Genomic DNA, 21,545 nt, shown 5'->3' with positions numbered 1-21,545 from the left:
CTGTACCAAACTACCCAAAATGCCTTTGAGTATAGCGTAACAGCTTCAAAGTAGGGGATGGTTTTCTGGAGTGCTCAGCTGAAGAGAGGAGAGAAAGAGAAGCTCTCACAAGCTGACATGGCATGAAAGTCTGCCACTGGAGTGAAGTTTAGCCATTCCCCTTTGCCCTGAGGCAGCAGACTCCCATACTGCACCTTAAAAGAGCAGCTGCTTGTTCACCAGTAAGGTCTTCCGTTGCGTCGCTGTTTATTGCGAGGATGCGATCCCCTGGCAGAAGCTTCCCATCAGCAGTGCTGCCTGCAAAACATCAACCTTGTCAGCGGGATATTTGGTATTTCTTGTTTACAGCATCACCCCAAAACAAACAAACAAATGTGCGCTGGTATGCGTGTGCGTATGTAAAGAAACCGAAGCCATGTAAGATGACCTGGCATTGCTTGCCTACAACTTGGAAATTTGAATCCAAATTATTGAAAGGCACCATTCAACAAGCCCACACTGCCCTTTCTAGCAGAAGAATGGCAGGAAGGACAGTCCCCTTCTCAATACAGTCTTCCACCACATTCTGTTGTTCCACATGCTATTTTGCTGTCCATTCCTGACTGACGTGAGGCATTTGAGGGCTGGCAACACTGGCATCTGCTTAGATCAGCGGTCAGTAACCTGTGGCTCCGGAGCCGCATGCGGCTCTTTGGGCCCTCTGCTGTGGCTCCCTGTCAGGTGATCCCACCACTGGCTGGCCCTACCCCTCGCCCTCCCCTCCCAGCCACTCCTCGCCTGGCTTAAAAAGGTAAGGGCGATGGAGGGGGATGGAGAAGCGGCCAGGGCAGAGACAGAGAGATAGAGAGGGGGAGAGAAAGAGACATACAGAAATACAGAGAGATGGAGACGGGGGGGGGGGGAGAGGGAGGGAGGGAGGGTGAGAGAGAGATATGTCAAAAGGATTTTGTGGCTCCTGGTGTTTTTTAACAACTGGTTCTCTGCCCTAATGACCAGCTGGGTGGGCGTGGCTGGGTGGGGGTCATGTGACTAGTGGAAGTGAGTGACATTGAGTTGGCTATGCCCACCCAAGTTTTGTGGCTCCCAGTGTTTTCTTTTCTGTGGGAAACGGGTCCAAATGGCTCTTTGAGTATTTAAGGTTGCAGACCCCTGGCTTAGATTGACATCCCAGCAAGATCTGACTACCAGCTTCCTTCTGGCAAGCTGAAAGAAACAGGTGAGACAGTATTGTGCCCAGCTCCCTGTTCTTTCAAAAAATTCCAGAGCCTGGATTCAGCCAGTTTTCACTATCTGACTATGTATATTAGCTTGGGATCAAGACAATGTCAGAGATCAGCATGTTTTTAAGACATCTTTCTTTTTAATACCACAGCTTTGTATTTCTCCAGACAATTTTCAACATGAGGAAAATGTGAGAAGGGAAAACTGTTTTCTACCTGCAGCAACTGATGTGATCAAAAGGGGGAAATTATGAGAAACTTCAATGCCATAATGTCCACGTAGCACATCTTTTTGAACATCCATTGTGAGTTTGACACGACTTGCAGGTTGCCTACTGCCATTGGATGGTCTATCACTCACTGATGCTCTCCCTCTGCAAATTTAGGGTGGAAAAAAAGCCAGTTAAAAAAAAAAAGATATCCAGTGCTTCCCAATTCCTAAAATCTCAGCATTTGCTTTTGAGATGTTCTTTACAACAGTGCATACCTACTGAGGAAAATAAACATAAGCCAGTAAACAAGAAAGATGCTCTGATGTATATTGTGGCTGCAGTGTTTATCGTCAAATGTATGAAGTGGAAAGTAACAATCTGATAAATATTTTAAATAGTACTGGGCAGATCCAGAAAAGATACCCATAAAGCTGAAAAGTAATACTGATGCTCAATCTTTGTTCCATAATACATATACAGAGAGAGATCTTGACTAAAATATGCGTGGGTTGGCCTCAGTTAATCCTTTTCTTATTGTCATTTCTGTTTCTCCATTACGCTATTGTTATTCTATTTTCTTTTTCTCTGTTCCAAATGTTTGTTATATTATATATTACAGCATCCCATTTCTATTTCATTGTTTTCATGTTTCTGTAAATTGTAAGGCAGCAAGAATGGCTAGGTGAATTGAGCAGCTCTATGGATCTAATGAATAAATAAATGTTAGCATGCACATTTAAATGTGAAGGCCAGTTTAGCCGGATAGTCATATATTCAGCAAAGAGGCTGCGCATGGACAGCTCTTTCTGCGTAAGGTCACTTGATGTGAGTAGAATAGTTACACAATGGAGTTCCTAACCAAGTGGAAAATCCATGTGGACATGAACTGAACATGAATAGTCTTGATGTTATGTTCCAGGGCTGAAATGTTGACTTGCTTTGAAGATAACAATTCCACAGTTTGGAACAACTCTATTAAAAATTTGATCTATCTCAGTCAAAAAGGAATTACAGTAAATACTATACAGAAATAAACCAAGTTTAAGATAGCATTTACAGTAAAAGATAGTGTCCAAATTAGTGGGCTTCCATCCCCTAGCCCAGGATGGAAGCATTGTTGCCTTTGTGATATTTATCACAGAAAAGCTACAAAATTTCCAAAGTCACACAAAGGATTCATATTGGCCATCAGAAAATTGATAACATTTATATTAAGGCAAAATTAAGGTATTTTTTTTTCACAGATTTGTTCTGCAGTGCAACAAACAGGGAAATATTTATTTATTTATTTATTTTATTTATTTATTTGATTTTTATACCGCCCTTCTCCCGAAGGACTCAGGGCGGTGTACAGGCAAGATAAAACCAGCAATACAATATACAGGTTAAAATACAATTTAAAAACTTATTTAAATTAGCCTGAGGATTAAAATTTACCATACACTAAAAACCCCGTTTAAAAATTAATAAATTTAAAATCATTTGTCAATGATTTTCAATGATACATTCAATGGTACTTTCTGAGCGCCATGATGTTCAAAGTTTGGAATGACTTTTGAGGATTTTGTGTTTCAGCAAGCATGGTGAAGTGGTCTCTCTAATCCTGAAAAAGTTGGTTACGGGTTCCTTGGAAATTACTGAGGATTTTTCATAAAAAAAGATAGATAACGCTGCATCAGTTTCCCTCTAGCACAGCTTGCCTACTGATTACAGCAACCTAAAGTCATTCCCTGCAATGCGCATCTGGCAAAAAAAAAAAATCATTACAAGAGGTTCATTCCAGATCACAGGATGATAATTCGTTCTCACAGGTAGCCAGGGGTGGTAAACCTAAATCCAAGCGATTTTTTTCTATGCTATTTTCTCCTATCCACAATAAATAGACTCACAAAAATTGGTGAGAAATGAGAAAGTGTTCTAACCTATTTTGTGCTACAGGAGTGCCCAAAGTTGAGATGGAGGTCACAACCATGCAACAAAGCCCTGTTCCTTTTAATCTGTGTTGTGATGCATGAGTAAGTTGTGAAATGTGTGATGTATGATATATGTCTGAGTTTTTCTGAAGAGAGAATATCATCCTACTACCTGACTTTCCCATACTTGCTGAACAGTCTGACCCTGAGACCACTTTCAAGTCATGGTGGAGAGCTGGTAGATATTAACAAAAGCCACCAGAGTTGCAATGGGATTGTTTTGTTTTTCCAAAACCCAAATTTGCAACCCTTCAATATCTGGAGAAGCTAACAAAGAAAAGAAGGATACCCAAAGACTCATGACTGGGTTCTGAATACACATTTGGTCTGAGAAGCAAATCTTGATGGGAGAATCTGGCAATTTTCACACTACCCTCAAATGGACCTTTGTAAAAAACAACAACAACAACAAAAAACCCAACAGCAAGAATAGGGCCGGTTTAGCTCACGCTGGTAAAGCCTGTTATTAAGAACACAGTAGCCTGCAATTACTGCAGGTTCGAGCCCGGCCCAAGGTTGACTCAGCCTTCCATCCTTTATAAGGTAGGTAAAATGAGGGCCCAGATTGTTGGGGGGGCAATAAGTTGACTTTGTAAAAATATACAAATAGAATGAGACTATTGCCTTATACACTGTAAGCCGCCCTGAGTCTTCGGAGAAGGGCGGGGTATAAATGTAAACAAAAAAAAAGCTACCAGTGGCCTGCAAGCTTTTTTTTTTTGCAGCTCCTTGCCTTCTCTCCTCTCAAGATTGCCCTCTCACTTGTTTGATAAGGGCAGAGTTTCCCACCAACGTTCAGTGGGAAATCAAATCAAAGAGGTATGTTAAGTCTCCACCAGTTCTGGACAGGCTTAGCTAAAAAAAAAAAAAGTGGGAAATGCAGTTCAATTTCCATCTTGTCCCCTCTGGTGATGCAATTACTTCATTGCCCTGCTCTTTTTGGTTCTTGGTGCCAGAAAATATTTTTTAAAAAAAAAAATAACAAGGTAGCTGCAAAATGGGGGTCAGGAACTCTCGTTCCCTGATGTTGGCTCAAGCGTTGCCTAATAAATCTACCATAATAGTTGGTTAGCAAGGATGCCAATCATCCTAACTCTAAATTTCCTCCTCCCCTCCAGGTTAAATTTGTATATGGTTTTTCTTTTGCAGACTGCTGTGAAACAATGCTTTCATTTCTGCTTTATTTTCCTCTTTTGGTTTTAATTATTTCAATACTGGCATCCCACCCTACATTCGTAGCTAAGGCCAAGACTTTGACCTGGTACTAAAAACTAATGCCAACATTGATATGTTTTCTCTGCACTTGGGGTGGCATTAAGACAGGGGTGAAATTCAAAATTTTTCCCTACTGGTTCTGTGGGCGTGGCTTAGTGGGCATGGCAGGGGAAGGATACTGCAAAATCCCCATTCCCTTCCTACTCCTGGGGAAGGATATTGCAAAATCTCCATTCCCATCCCACTCTGAGGCTAGCCAGAGGTGGTATTTGCCAGTTCTCTGAACTACTCAAAATTTCCGCTACCGGTTCTCCAGAACCTGTTAGAACCTGCTGGATTTAACCCCTGCACTGAGAGCATATTGATATGCTACAACAGTTGCAGTCTTGGACTTTTGTAGTCTTTGGACCTTCAGGAGTAATCATGGTCAGAGTACATAGTATAGTCCAAAAGTTTGCTATGGTATTTTACTTGACTTAGGAGAGAGGAGAAGGATCAGCCTAAGCCACATAAGCCTTCCTCACTGCAAACAGCTGAGCTTTGGTGGCAAGATCAGATCTCAACAAAACTACGAAGCTACCGAACAACATCTCATACACAATGAAAACACTCTACTGGTCCATCTAATAATATTACATTAAAATACATACCTGGCTGAATTATCTCGTGATCGACGCAGCCATTTTGCTACCATCTGCTCTATCCTGCGTGCTTTGTGTGTTTCTAGATCTTCCATTTACCTATGGCAGAGGGGAAAAAAACATTTTATGTATTTATTAACTACATTTATTGAGTTATTCAGCCAACTCCCAGCATCTCCTCCTTCTCCTCCTTCCTAGGAGTCCTCCAATTTATATGGCTGGATTAGAGTCTCTTCAAATACTCATGTTTAAATTACTTAGACAAGCACATCCAAAATGCTATTAAGGAACATACAGTAATTTATTAGACATAACAGTGTAATAACAAAGTCATATAGTAAAAAGTCCTCCTGAATTAATATTCTCAGATAACTTTGCAGCCTAAATATGTATGCTTTTCTTAGTTCTGAAAGCCAAACAGTAGATTAAATTTCTATTAATTTATTAAAAATATTTGTATTAATTTCATCAATGTGTCTTTTCATCAACACGATTCAGATCTCTTACATTGTATGCATCTTTGTAATTAGTTTAAATAATGCAGATAAAAAGCTTCAAAATATGTTTAAATTAGTCTTTAAAATATGGGCATAAGCGAAGAACTGGGGAAGAGGAAGGGGAACAAATCTTTCTCTAAGAAATATCTCAGCTTAAAGAACCATTATATCAACAAAATATGGGAACTGAAGTGCAGTCTTCACATCAACCTCCCCATATCTGGTACCATCCAGATGTGTTGAACTTCAACTTTCATAAATTTTTAGCCAGCATGACATCTGCACAAAAACAATTGAAAAGTCACCATCACACAAGGAAGACCCTTCACTGGAGAAAATCCATGGATTTACGAAGAACATGGAAGCCACCTGAAATTGGGTCTGGCTATACTGTTTATTAATTCAATATTACTGATTCAGACTAGCAAAACCTCTTCAGAGTATCAGGCAGAAAATGTGGTTTTCAGCCCAACTTCTAATTTGGTCAGGGGACTGAAAACACACATAGTGTGTGCTTTGCTATTGATTGGTGTTCCATAATTCCCTCGGCAGGAGCAATGCTTCTGAAAAAAGTTTCCGGGATTATTATACAGTCTTTCTCTCAAGCACACTACTTGCATATTAATATTTATCAGCCAAATTTCTTTTGGTTCGGATCTCACTTCAGTGTGATTCCATTGCCTGATCTTAAGGACTAGACAGATGGCATTCACTTGTAGTTTTGTTAAACCCCTGTACAAATAGGCAGGAACATCCTGGAGTCAACTACTTCCTATTACTCAGAGATTCCTTTTAATACAAAACTAATTAATATGAAGTGCGTTGGATTGCACAATCTTCCTTCTGTTTGTCCCTTCCTTACAGAAATCTTTAAAAGTCAGATAATGCATTTACAGAGAGCCTGTTTAGCTTAGCGGTTGAGGTGCCGGATTAGCAATGGGGATACCTATGTTTTCGTTCTTCTCTTAGCCTGTAGTATGACTTTGGATAAATTATTTTCTTTCAGCCATATGAAGAAGGCAGTTGTAAACCACTTCCAAAAATACAGCATTCCCCAAGAAAATAGTGGGGAATTTTCTATTAGTCACTGGGAGTTGAGATTTATTCCCTCATCTCCAATATGTATCACTATATAATAGGTGCATAAGTACAGAGATTAGTGATGAGATAGATGGGAATATTGATTGCTTAATTGAGAATTTCAGGTTAAAGACAGTACAGCTCTTTTTAACTCATTATCGTTTCTATGCCATTTTCAAATTCATTTGTTTAAGGCTGTTTATTATTACTTACTACTTAGCGCCAACTCAGAAAGCTCAAACTGCCCAAGGAGCTGTGATACAGTTCTACAGAGGAATTACTGGGTCTGTCATTTGCACCTCTATAACTGTCTGATTTGGTTCTGCAACCCAACAAGACAGACACAGACAGATAATTAGAACTGCAGAAAAAACAATTACTACCAACCTGCTTTCTATTGAGGACTTGTATACTGCACGAGTCAAAAAGAGGGCTGTGGGAATATTTACAGACCCTTCGTATCCTGGACATAAACTGTTTCAACTCCTACCCTCAAAATGATGCTATAGAGCACTGCACACCAGAACAAGTAGACACAAGAACAGTTTTTTCCCAAATGCCATCACTCTGCTAAACAAATAATTCCCTCAACACTGTCAAACTATTTACTAAATCTGCACTACTATTAACCTTCTCATCGTTCCTATCACCCATCTCCTCCCATTTATGACTGTATGACTGTATGACTGTAATCTTGTTACTGGTAACTTTAAGATTTATATTGACTGTTTCTGTACGACTATCATTAAGTGTTGTACCTTATGATTCTTGATGAATGTATCTTTTATTTTATGCACTCCGAGAGCGTATGCACCAAGACAAATTCCTTGTGTGTCCAATCACACTTGACCAATAAAGAATTCTATTCTATTCTATTCTATTCTATTCTATTCTATTCTATTCTGTTCTGTTCTGTTCTGTTCTGTTCTGTTCTGTTCTGTTCTGTTCTGTTCTATTCTTAACACATCAACAGAAAGCCAATTTGGTGTTGTGGGTAAAGAATCAGGATAGAAACCCAGGAGACTATAAGTTCTAGTACTGCCATGGTCACAAAGCCAGCCAGGTGACCTTGGGTTAGTCATTTTCTCTCAGCCATAGGAAGCAGACAATGGCAAGACACTTTGGAAAAAGTATTATTATTATATTACTGGGGGAAATGGTCACTACGTCCCATAATGCAATCCTTAGTAATAAAGTGTAGTACCTTGCAACCATGCAATCAGTCAGAGAACATCAATAATGTCAGGCAATAACAAAGAAACACACACACACACACACATCTTTAAAGAGCCATTTTGGTATAGAGGTTAAGGCACCAGGATAAAAACTAGGAGACAATGACTTCTATTCTTGCCTTAAGCGCAAAACAGCTAGGTAACCTTATATATATATATAGAAATGCAGCTATTTAATATTAAATTTCTGTCTTGTGGGTTGAGGATAAATTTGTACCTAATCAATAATTTCTATATTATATATATCGAAAATGCAAAAACCACAACTCTTCTACCCATTTCAGTTCACATTTTATGGAGGAAGGTAGCCTTCTAAGCACTTTGAAATTCCATCAGTCCCCCAAATTGTAATGAATGCACTAAAAAGAATACCAATTTACCATCTTCAATAGAGATTAGGCATTTTATGGAGCCAGCCTATGTATTCCATTGAAATAATAAAAAGCACAACTGTTGTAAATCAGTGTTGCATCAGACTGCTAAAAGCTGCTGTCTCGCATCCTTTGACAATAACTCTTTTAAGAATAGTTTGATTCTGTCTAGGAGTCTCAACCCTTGAATTTTAGGCTTCAAACCTCAGATTGGTCATGGCATCACATCTGAAATCAAACCAGTCATAGCTGTTCCTTCTCCATCTAGAAGAAGGTAGCCTTCTGAGTTTGACATATATGCTACAACCCAGCCCTTTTAAGTTCCCATCAAGTTCATTTGTAGCTCTAAGCAAAGAGTTTTAAAAGTACTAATCGGATATTTGTACAGAAGTTTCATGAAAGTTTTGCAAAGAACAGGAACATAGTGGCAAATGATTGTGGGACAAAATGTTCTCTTTCTCCATAAATATTATATACACTAAATCTTTTTTCAGGAAGAGGCGAATGCACTCTTTCTAGGGTACTTTGCGAAAGAGAACAAATGCAGGGTAAATGCAGATCTCTCTCTGTTTCTGTCTCCATCTCTCCCTCTCCCCTCCCCCAATCCAGGACATAATGGAACGGAATGGAAACAACCCAATTGTTGCTTTGGAAACTCTAATTAGAAAAGTTGGCAGAATGGAGGATAGTTTAAAAATGCCAGTCATGACTTTGCCAAAAAAACAGCTGTCATTAAGCAAGTAGAAAAGACAACAATCAAGTCTGATTCACAGAGCTAAGTTCATCAAGATATTATTTTCTAAAATCCCCTTGAAATAAATGGGTGTTTACCCATATTTTCATTCAACAAGTCATCAGGAACCAAGGCGGATGTCTGACCCAGATTGACTCCGCTGACGGAATAGTGGCAATGCCTCTAAGACAATCTCTATTCACTAGGTGTTCTAAGACATGTGAAACTACAGCTCCCGTAATCCTCCTGCCAGTGCTCTCTGCTTTAGATCATATTTCTAATAACTGATATTATTTAATAGAAAACCTGGTCTTGGTCCTATCACCATTTGGAACAAGAATAGTAAATGTGATGGACAGGGTCTTTCAATGAAATAGATTAGTATCCACGGAGGTTCTTTTTGAAGCATGCCATTTCAATGGAATCATTGAAAAAATACCAGTCCAAACAAGATTACTGAGATGAATTAAATTTTACAATAGAGATTATGTATTTTATGGAACAGATTAGCTTCTATGCATTATTGTACAGTCAAATGAAGTATACATCGTTTGTAAGGTGTTTTTTTTTTAAATGACAATTCAGTTATGCATTGCCACTCTGGTGTAAGACTCTGAGCTGATTTTAGTAATTAACTCCAACTCCCTGTTAGAATATTGCTTTAGTTCAGCAGTGAAATGTATTTGTTTACAATGACAGTTCATCACACCAATAAGGGCCCATTTAGAAGGGAGGGAGAAACACGATGAAGATATAAATCATATGAACATAACCATTAGTATGACTATAATTACTGAAACCAAGGATACTGTTGCTGAGCACAGGACACTTATGAGATATCCCCAAGGCATTTTATACTGAATGGAAATTCAAGGCATGGAGCGACCATATCAACGTTCTTATTTCTAAGTTTCTCAGTGACTGCAAAAAATCAGACCACGAGGAAATGGAAGAACTGTACAAATTAAAGTCGAAAAATCCAGCAGGCATAATTGATTTAGGGGACTGTACTAACCCTTTCTGGTCATTCCTATCCTAATGTAATCCTAACAGATGGGAAAGAAAACCAGATTGAATTTGTCATTTATGACAATGAAATCAGACTGCCTATTTGGTGCAGCCAACACACTGCATCTAATCCAGTCATATGGAAATCACTCAATATTAGTGGTTAGGGAGAGGACACCTCAGGTGAACCAGAGGTGAAATGCTCCCGGTTCGGACTGGATCAGCCGATCTGGTAGTGATGGCAGCGGATGGTTCGGAGAACCAGTAGCAAAAATCCATCCCCCCCCCATGCCCACCCAATGCCCGGTTGCCCGCTTGCCGTTTCTTTTTAAAAATGCTTTTAAAAGATAAAAAAGAGGCTCTGATGATCACACTGAGCCGTGCGATTGTCAGAGCCTTTTTTTTTTACTTTTAAAAGCATTTTTTTACAACCTATTCGGTCGAATAGGTTATAAAAAATGCTTTTAAAAGTAAAAAAAAAGATTGTGCACAACAGCTGATCACCTCCCTCCCTGCATGCTGTTCTACTTACCCCATGCCTCTTTTTGGCATGCACTGCCCGTGCGCACAACTTGCATTTGGTGCATGGTGCGCAGCCAGCAAACTGGTAGTAAACCGGTTCAGATTTCACCACTGGTTATAACCAATATATTTCTTTGATTTATGGTTTCATGAGGCATTGAACCCATTGTGTTCTAACTGGAGTTTTATTTTGTGATAAATTAACTCACTCTGCCTTTCAACCAAAGCAAGTGCTCAAGGCTACTTCTAATCATAACATTATTTTTTCCTATACATACACAAAAACGTTGAAACCTACTGCATTTAATAGCTGAGCTAGATTATCTATCAGTGAGAAACAGCAACAGTGAAGGCAGCCTTTGAGTAAGTTAGAGATCAATAATGCACAACATAAAACTTACCCAAGGCTTGGAAAGAATATGTTCAAGAATATTTGGTAGTCTAACAGGCAAAACTTTCAAAACAAAGGCTCAAGCTAAAGAACATTCAACAGAGGCTTAATCCAACTAGAGCTTTCTCCCACAGGGCGATTAGATTATCATCTGTGTTTTGCCTCTAATTCTATTTCTGACACTCTCCCATATGCTCTGTCCAAACATTACACATTACAAACATTACACAGGTTACCCATGAGATATTTGTCTTCAGAACCATGGAGAAGTTGCTCTTTCATGCACAGATTTATATCTGCCTTTAGGCTTAATGACATCCTCTTAGGATGGCAGAAAGGTAAAAGAGACGCTTGGGAGTTGAGCATCCTGTCCACGCAATTTTTTCTTGGCAATGGTAAGCATAATTTATCCTTGCCTTCTTCTGGATTGTTTTTCAACTTCTGCATCTTAATTGGACCGTTTTTGATGGAATTCTCAAAGGAAGGAATTTAGAGCTGGTCTCAGAGAGATATGAGTGAGTCGTTAAAGAGAGATTTGGAAAAGAGATTTTTCCAGTCCTGAGACAGAGGGAAGTATGAGAAGGAGATTCAAAACAAACCCGCCTTGATTTTTTTCACTATAAGATGGGCAAGAGAAAAACAGGATTCAAGATTTTGAGACTCTACCTGACTACAACAGCATTCTTGAAATCTCTGCTGTGCCCATCACTTGACATGGAAGGACCAAACCAGAGCTAATCCTGCTAGGTTCCAAACACTGTCAAAGACAGCTGGATGCTGATAGGCTGGGTATAATCCCAAAGAAGGAACCAGAGCCGAAGTAGGACCCATTAAATGCATGCTCGGAGTGAAATAATAGTGAATGTCCTTTCCACACTTCTCTAGTGTTGCTGAACAATTCTATTTTGGCTAGAGATTAAGAGGCTACTTATCAACTGTTTTCAAGGAGCCTATAACACCACTCTTTCCAGACTGGTTGCCTTAAAACTCTGATAAGGAGGCCACACTTCTATTAATGGAATATGTGAAGCCACCAGCTTTTTCCTGGGAGGAGTCCCAGGAAAGGTTGGCACCAGTGGCACCTTTCAAATCTAGAGCAAGGCACGAGAATTCAGTCACTGCAGCGTCTATAACATGCAAAAAGCACATAATGCGGTCGAATAAGCAAGTACAGGATGTTGAGCTCTTGGGAGTATTTATACCAAGCCTGTCAGTCACAGAAGCTGATCTGTACACTCCTATTTCCCTCTGCGTCTGTAGAAAGTGATGAGTGGCAACAGGCAGAGAAATTATCCTGTACTTTATTCTAGTGCTTATTTCAGTTTGATTAACGACAATCTGTGGCAGAATTTTGAGGACACAATTGGAGCAAAATCCTCATTGCTGGAGTGTAATATTCTTACACTTATTTAATTGTAAAGTGGTCCAATATTGTGTATTTCCTATCCAGGAGTGGGCTGCTACGGGTTCGCCTGGGTTCATAAGAACCCATAGCTAACGTTATGGCTGGTTCGGGGAACCTCCAAGTCTGGCTGGCCCTGCCCACCCTGGCCTGCCCACCCCTCCCCTCCTAGGAATTTCTATGCGGCTAGTTTTGGATGTGAGCTAAGTGCAGGGTCCACATGAAGGCTCCAAAAGGGGGGAAAATGGGCCTCCCAGAAGCTCCAGAGCCCCGGGGAGGCTGGGGAAAGCAAAAATGCCACCACCACCCCGCCGTAGTGCAGGAGGCTGACTAGGCCACGCCCACCATGGCCACACCCACCCAGCAACCGGGCAGAGAACCTGTTGATGAAATTTTTGAAGCCCACCCCTGCTCCCATCATTCATCTTACTATTATCTCTCCTGGAGTCTGCAACCCTCCAGGCTTTCCATACTCAGTTAAATCCCAATGGAAGGCAAGGTGAGATAACTTTTACTGTTGTATTATCATTGAGGAACCCTTAATAAATATGTCCAATACTGTTTTGTTCTTCAGGAGAAATGGAGGAAAGGATCCACCCAATTTCTCTTCCTGAAAATCGGGGGTGGGGGGAGGAGTTTGAATAAGCAATTTGAGCAGCGACAGGACTCAATAAAAAAACCACTGGAGGAAAATGATGAGGTTCTATCTTAGTTCCAGATTTCAGTGTTTTCAAATCAACTTCGAAAAGCCTCGGGAGTTTCAGACTTGGCTGAAGTTTTCATTTCGATGTTTATATTGCAGAGCCAACTGCATAATACCTAGATGGGGTGGAGGGGGGAGATGAGGATGAGGAGGCAGAATAGCAAGCTAGGAAGGGTTGCTGCCTATATCTTGAAATCAAAGTCCTTCTAGCTGGATATTTATTAGGTAGTCAGTCTTTCCATGGAATCTGTTTGAACTTTAGGGTGGCATGGAAAACAGAACTCAAGTACATGACAAACACTTTTTATGTGCTCTTTTTTCACCTTCTCTTTGAAAATGCATGAATCTCCATCCCTATTATCTTTGTGCTTTGCTCCTTTTTTCTCTTTTTCGTTATTAATTAAAAAGCAACAAAAAGCAAAAAACCACATACACTCACCGTATGAATGCAAACAACTTCCTTCAAAAAAAAGTAGCTGCAGAATGTTTTGGAAAGAAGCAAGAGAGAAGGGGGCGCGCGCGTGAATGACTCCGTAGCAACTTCTCTCTTAGAGGAGAAGATAATACTTGTATAACCTTATCGCCATTAAGTATGACCGCTGACAGTTTTCTAGGCCTTCTTCAGGCTGTTGGATCAAACATTTTACATCTCGAAACAGCAGGCTTGACTAGCCAGTGTTATGATAGGGAATTCCTGGATGCACAGGGCAAGGGGGTTGGATTAGGTGATTTTCAAGATCCCTTTCCAGCCCATACCCAATGTTTGATGATATCTTATAGAACAGGGGTCTCCAACCTTGGCAACTTTAAGCCTGGAGGATTTCAACTCCCAGAATGCCCCAGCCAGCTTTCTGGGAGTTGAATTCCGCCAGGCTTAAAGTTGCCAAGGTTGGAGACCCCTGTTATAGAATACAAGGAGACATTTCTCACATTATAACCTTTCTAACTGTCCAGAAGGCTTTCTGTTCGTCTGGCTTCCCTTTGTTATTTTGGGAGTCTGGTTGGTACATTTCTAAACAAACAAACAAAAAAAGTGTGGAGTATTTGTATGTCTTCCACTTTTGTTATATTTCTGTGGAATTCCTGAATATCTGATATTTATTTGTGTATTTATTTATATTGATTTATATGGTCACCCATTAATGCAGCTCTGGTCTGCTAGCAAAGATTTTAAAAACACAATATAAATATATTAATATATATAAAAATACAAGCCCAGCTAAAATACAAAGTGGCTGCAGAAGATACTCTACGGTAGTAAACAATATGGGTTTAGTCTCCTGATTGAATCTAAATTTCTGAACTGAATTGGGTTGTCAATTTCAGGTCAAATTGATCGCCTCTGAATTATGGTATTTTGCCTATGCACTGAAAAGCTTTTTTCCCCCTCCCCCCTGCCAATCTACTTTGCAAAAGCATCAACAAAGTTGGCCATGGTGTCGTGTCCCCCTCCCCCTCCGACGACCGGGTCTAGGAAGTCCGTATCAAGCGGGGCAACGAAGCCTCTGCAGCTTTGCCAAATTCTTTCCAGGTTTCTCAAGGCAGGCAGGAGTTCAAGTTGTGACTTCAGCAAACTAGATGAGACTTTGCTTGACTCAAGGTTGGAATGCCACAAGCAGATCCTTTATATAGGCTGTGGGGTGTGGCTCCATGTCTCAGCATTTATCCAGGCCTGCCCCTCCCTTCCTTCTGCTGGTGTCGCCTCTCAGATCTCCGGAAGCGAGGATCCTCCCACTGTGAATTCTCTTCAGCTGAATCTGCTGTCGGTAATTCCAGCACGTGGCTGGCTCCCTGCTCACACGCTGTAGGAGTGAGGTTTGTTTGTTCATTCCTGACATCCTGTCCGGGCATGGGGCCAGGGCTGGGGGCTGGAGGCATGACAGGCCATTCATCTTCATTATCAGACTCCGAGTCTGATAACAGGCCAGGGTGTAGACGGGAGGGGCCCGGCTGAGGAGAGGAGGGAGGACGAGGCACAACACATGGGCTGAGTTTTGCAACAGACTCATGGAAATAAATGTACGATTACATTGAATGAATCTGGGAGCAAGTTGCTGTTGCATAATTCCTCATTGTCTCTCAGGTGCCCTTTCGCTCCTGTTTAACTGGGAGGTCTAAAAACAAGCATCTATTACAAAAAGATTATAAGGCTGTTACGTGCTTCCCCCGCTATGATTCTTTAACTAGTTAGCTATTAATTTCTCACACTGAACTACCAGCAAATTGCACAGACAATCAAAGAATTCCACTAAGTGATGGATGGGAATGTTATGATTTCTTCCAGCACAATGTGTAAGGTTCTTAATGTGCAAGGACGGGGAAAAAAACCCAAGGTTTTTGATTTGGGGATTTTTTTTTAAAGCAAAGAGAAAAAAACAAAAGTGATAGTGATATTGAGCTGGACAGAAGGGCTTGGTGAGTTCAAAAATCTGCATCTGAATTTTGGCATTTTCAATCACACTGGTGGAGCCAAATGGCCATTACCCTTCCTATTCTTCCTCCTTCCCTTTTCCCCCCTTTATTATTTTTTAAATAAATAACTCAAGGCAGAAAACCTACATAACACTCCTTCCGGCTCCTATTTTCCCTACAACAACCAAGGCAGAGTTGAACCCAGTGGTGGGATTCAGCCAGTTCGCACCACTTCGGGAGAACTGGTTGTTAACTTTCTGAGCAGTTTGGTGAGCTGGTTGTTGAAAGAAATCATTAGGACAGAGAACCGGTTGTTAAATTATTTGAATCCCACCACTGGTTGAGCCCAATGTTTCACAACATTGGGCTTGTTGTGTCTTGCCCGCTCTCACCGCAGCTGGGGTCTGCTTATCTGCTCCCGAACACGGAGGAATGTATGCCTCCCGGCCCCAGTCCTGGCTCCATGCCCAGACAAGCTGAAGAGGAGGGGGCACCTCCCGGTCCCAGCCCTTGCTCCATGCCCAAGCAGGCTGCAGAGGAGGGAGCACCCCCCGGCCCCAGCCCTGGCTCCATGCCCAGGCAAACGGAGCAGCTAGACCCCTCCCCCTCCTCCACAGCATGTGTGCCTGAGGAGGGTTTATTCCAACAGCTGATTGGAGTGACCTCGCATCAGAAGATTGGATAGGCGGAGGCAACAGAGGAAGGAGGGCAGGCCTTAATGAGTGCTGAGTCATGGAGCCACACCCCATGGCCTATATAAAGGATCTGCTTTCTGGCAGTCTCTGAGTCAGGCAAAGTCGAACTTATCTTGCTGAAGTCACTTTCTGGTCTCCTGCCTGCTCTGAGGACTTTGCTAGGACTTTGGGCAGAGCTGCAGAGGCAAGCCTGATTCGGATTTCCCTGACCCGGCCATCAGCGGAGGAGTGGGACACGACAGGGCTGAAACAGAATGACTGGCCCAAGATCACCCAGCTGGATTTCATATCTAGTCTCGGCTTTTAGACCAGGGGTGGGTTCTACTTACCTTTACTACCTGTTCGCAATGGGATCTCTTCTGCGCATGCGCAGATCATCTATGACGACATCCGGGTGGGTGGGTGGAGCTTCCCCCTGGTTTTACTACCGGTTTGCAGGAAACCGGACCGGACCGGAGGCAACCCACCACTATTTTAGACCTACAACCATTTCATCAAACTGGCCCCTTCCTTTCCCCTCTTTTTGATTGTAAAGACCCATCTTAACAGATACATGACAGGCAAGAATAGCACAATTTTTCTTCCTATTGCTCACAGTCATGTCATCCGAATGTGGGACAAAATTAGCCAATAGAATGATCAAAATAAATTCATCTTTGCCTAAACTCATCAATCAACCCTATTTGGGAGAAATGAGGTAAGAGATAATATTCCAATGTAGAAAGCACATTCATATTCTGATAAAAAGAGAAAATGTCTTCACTCCTTTGAAATGCTTCTGAAGCCAAAGTTAAATTACACCACCCAATCCTAGCAAATTGCTGAATCAAATGCATTCTCCTGCAGTGAGAGCTCAGCATTTCAGAGAATATTGATCATTCTATCATCATCTTTCCAAAGCTCTTGTGGTTAAAAGATAGGATAGCTTATGCTTGTTTGTTTTATTCCCTCAGGATGAAGCTACTTAAAATCAGAGAAGCACAATGTTGCTTCAAGTATACCGTATATACTCGAATATAAGCCGATCCGAGTATAAGCCGAGGTCCCCAATTTTACCCCAAAAACTGGGGTAAACTGGGGACTCGAGTATAAGCCGAGGGTGGGAAATGAGGCACCTACCAGTTGGGGAAACCCTCCTCCTCAGCTGAGAAGGCTGGCGGCCCCCGCCCGCCCTCTCACTGCACCGCAGGGCTTCCCACACCGTCCGTAAAATGTGAAAAAGAAAAAAAAAAAACTCGAGTATAAGCCGTATATACTCGAGTATAAGCCGAGGGGCTTAAAAAAAAAAAAACTCGAGTATAAGCCGTATAGACCCGAGTATAAGCCGAGGGGACGTTTTTCAGCACAAAAAACGTGCTGAAAAACTCGGCTTATACTCGAGTATATACGGTAGCTGTTTGTAAACTTTTTCCTCGAACAGGAAGTTTGAATGTCCCAAGTCAACTAGCACAATAAGGTCCAGACTCCTTGACAGGATATAAATCTCTGTACACCTGGAGGAGGCAGGTATAAAAAGAAAGGGAGAAGGACAACAGCCAAACATTGATCTTCCCAAGAAGAGTTATACAAAAATAAATGCAGGGCAGTAATGAAAGAAGAGTTACTTGATCTGGATCTTGACTGTTACAAGGTACAAGTACTACATTACAGCATTATATGCCATTTTGCTGCTTTTTGGCAGTTGTCCAGAATTTTGCAGCCCAGTCTGGCACCCCCTCATCAGATTTAGGTGGTGGAGGAGAGGAAGAGAACAGGATATTCTTTGCCATCCTGAAAGATAGTTTCCTAGACTTTGTGAACAGAAGCAAGTAAACAATGCTGCTCAAATTATATGCTTAATCATATAGGCTGCTCCCAGATTGCCTACCTAATTGCTTTTTAGTGGGTCTGAAACCTGTGTAAATAAGTACATCCAATAAACCTTAGTCATCTCCAAAAACATGGAGCTGTGGAAAAGTCTGCAATTAAAAGGGGGGGGGGAGAAAAGAGAAGGAAACAAATATATTGATTCCAACAATTTGCCAAAACTTACGTGTTTGTTCTTAATGCCAGCTTTAATCCAGCCAAACCCTTTTATATGTTTTGCATTTTAGGAACTCCCAGTTCAGTTTATAGCTCTGGGCATCACCTGTTGCTGAACAGAGGAGACATCAGCCCATTTGCCTTTCAACCTGTGGTGAAAGATAAGCACAAAGTGAGGATTCAGGCAGGATTTTCCAGTAGTGCATAGTCTGAAGATGATTCCTTCCTTTCATGCTTTATGATTTGGTAAGGCAGGACAAGAACAGCTATGACAAATACCTTGCCATGTAAGCTTCCTGTTTCTAAGTGGCTATTAGCACCTCTAGAAGCACCTCTGGAAGTTCATAAGCAGGACATGAGATAGAGCTTTCCTTCTCTAGAATTCGATATCTGGAAGTCTATCCACTCTGGACCTCAAGACTCCATGTAGCAATGATGGCGGCCAGTAGTCAGGTGCAAACAACCAGATTCACATGTGCAGAGTTCAAGCGAACTACTTCATTTTATCCTCCCCGTTATACAGGAATCCTCTAGACTGCTTGCCTTCTTTTGGGAACAGATATGGTGCATGGGGGAGGGTGAGGGGGTGTCAGTCCTGAATCTCTTGCAGTTGCACAATTCAAGGTTAATCCCTTGCTTGAATCTTTTATTTTATTTTATTTATTTTATTTTGTCACAACAATATATGTAGGTATCATACAAAAGATTATATAGTATATAAACACATATATGAGTAAATATAAGGAGGTATAAGCATATATATAGGAAGAAGAAAGAAAAAACTCGAGTATAAGCCGATATACTCGAGTATGCCGAGGGCCTAAAAAAAAAAAAAACTCGAGTATAAGCCGTATAGACCCGAGTATAAGCCGAGGGGACGTTTTTCAGCACAAAAAACGTGCTGAAAAACTCGGCTTATACTCGAGTATATACGGTAGCTGTTTGTAAACTTTTTCCTCGAACAGGAAGTTTGAATGTCCCAAGTCAACTAGCACAATAAGGTCCAGACTCCTTGACAGGATATAAATCTCTGTACACCTGGAGGAGGCAGGTATAAAAAGAAAGGGAGAAGGACAACAGCCAAACATTGATCTTCCCAAGAAGAGTTATACAAAAATAAATGCAGGGCAGTAATGAAAGAAGAGTTACTTGATCTGGATCTTGACTGTTACAAGGTACAAGTACTACATTACAGCATTATATGCCATTTTGCTGCTTTTTGGCAGTTGTCCAGAATTTTGCAGCCCAGTCTGGCACCCCCTCATCAGATTTAGGTGGTGGAGGAGAGGAAGAGAACAGGATATTCTTTGCCATCCTGAAAGATAGTTTCCTAGACTTTGTGAACAGAAGCAAGTAAACAATGCTGCTCAAATTATATGCTTAATCATATAGGCTGCTCCCAGATTGCCTACCTAATTGCTTTTTAGTGGGTCTGAAACCTGTAAATAAGTACATCCAATAAACCTTAGTCATCTCCAAAAACATGGAGCTGTGGAAAAGTCTGCAATTAAAAGGGGGGGGGGAGAAAAGAGAAGGAAACAAATATATTGATTCCAACAATTTGCCAAAACTTACGTGTTTGTTCTTAATGCCAGCTTTAATCCAGCCAAACCCTTTTATATGTTTTGCATTTTAGGAACTCCCAGTTCAGTTTATAGCTCTGGGCATCACCTGTTGCTGAACAGAGGAGACATCAGCCCATTTGCCTTTCAACCTGTGGTGAAAGATAAGCACAAAGTGAGGATTCAGGCAGGATTTTCCAGTAGTGCATAGTCTGAAGATGATTCCTTCCTTTCATGCTTTATGATTTGGTAAGGCAGGACAAGAACAGCTATGACAAATACCTTGCCATGTAAGCTTCCTGTTTCTAAGTGGCTATTAGCACCTCTAGAAGCACCTCTGGAAGTTCATAAGCAGGACATGAGATAGAGCTTTCCTTCTCTAGAATTCGATATCTGGAAGTCTATCCACTCTGGACCTCAAGACTCCATGTAGCAATGATGGCGGCCAGTAGTCAGGTGCAAGCAACCAGATTCACATGTGCAGAGTTCAAGCTAACTACTTCATTATATTCTGCCCGTTATACAGGAATCCTCTAGACTGCTTGCCTTCTTTTGGGAACAGATATGGTGCATGGGGGTGGGTGAGGGGGTGTCAGTCCTGAATCTCTTGCAGTTGCACAATTCAAGGTTAATCCCTTGCTTGAATCTTTTATTTTATTTTATTTATTTTATTTTGTCACAACAATATATGTAGGTATCATACAAAAGATTATATAGTATATAAACACATATATGAGTAAATATAAGGAGGTATAAGCATATATATAGGAAGAAGAAAAGAAAAAAAAAACAATAGGACAGGAACGGTAGGCACGTTTGTGCGCTTATGCTCATCTTTCTCCCTGCCTGGTGGGCGTTTTCTTCCTCCCTGGTGGGCGCTCATCTTCCTCCCTGCCTGGTGGGCGTTTACCAACAGTAGCCAATAAATGTCTCTGATAAATTCTTCAAAGCCAGTTTTAATGATCATCACTCTTGAGGCAGAAAGCAAATTCCTTTAGCAAAGAATGGTGTCCTGCTGATAAGATTCTTCTACTTGGTACTACTACAAGCATAAATGACGAATCCCTAAAACCCTTAATTTTATTCTACTTATTCTCACAATTGCTCTCCCGTTCCTGTGTTTTTTATTCTTCTTGTTGTATGGAAATTTTTATATCTTTCAATCAGAAGTTATAATGCAGTAGGAGAATCAGATATAGAGGGCTTATTGGAGAACTTTATAACCAGCTATGATCCAAAACTCAGAGAGAGAAGAACTTAATGGGTTATTAGAAGGTCTAATCAGTCATTGCTTAATGACAGGCCTAATGTTTAAATCCATAAAGTTCTGGCTGAAAACCATAGTCTCCCTTCCTCATTCACAGTTTAAGAAAAATATGGATAACGACAGTAGTTTTTTGCACGGAAGGCTACATTTCAACTCCAAATAAATGGTGGTTGTTTTAACAGGCAGAAGGCTACAACATTTGTTTTCTACAGCTGAGTCTCAATAGCACTGGAACCACATTTCATGATCTTGGCTCTTTCACGAACTGGAAGACCTTTGATGATTTCAACCTCTACTATAATTCAAGGCCACCAATAGCTCTGAAGTCCAAAACAAACACCAAGATATTCCAATCACTACCCTTGTCAAAAAACGAATCCAGGA

At 41.0% G+C, this 21,545-nt stretch overlaps 1 protein-coding gene across 1 annotated transcript in view; it reads right to left on the bottom strand.

Moving 5' to 3' along the window:
• The window catches only part of FRMPD1 (FERM and PDZ domain containing 1), a 52,169-nt gene extending 33,697 nt beyond the window's left edge, over nt 1-18,472 (bottom strand). The window contains exons 1-4 of the mRNA XM_058169994.1: nt 18,343-18,472; nt 5,271-5,360; nt 1,437-1,594; nt 195-297 (exon numbers count right to left, since the gene is read on the bottom strand). Coding sequence (XP_058025977.1) covers nt 195-297; nt 1,437-1,594; nt 5,271-5,356 — 347 coding nt within the window. The 5' untranslated portion in view covers nt 5,357-5,360; nt 18,343-18,472. The remainder of the gene's footprint in view (nt 1-194; nt 298-1,436; nt 1,595-5,270; nt 5,361-18,342) is intronic.
• Between the last annotated feature and the right edge of the window lie 3,073 nt (nt 18,473-21,545).

The sequence above is a fragment of the Ahaetulla prasina genome, chromosome 2, assembly GCF_028640845.1.
Source record: "Ahaetulla prasina isolate Xishuangbanna chromosome 2, ASM2864084v1, whole genome shotgun sequence".
Lineage (NCBI taxonomy): Eukaryota > Metazoa > Chordata > Lepidosauria > Squamata > Colubridae > Ahaetulla > Ahaetulla prasina.
This window is presented reverse-complemented; position numbering and strand designations above follow the sequence as displayed.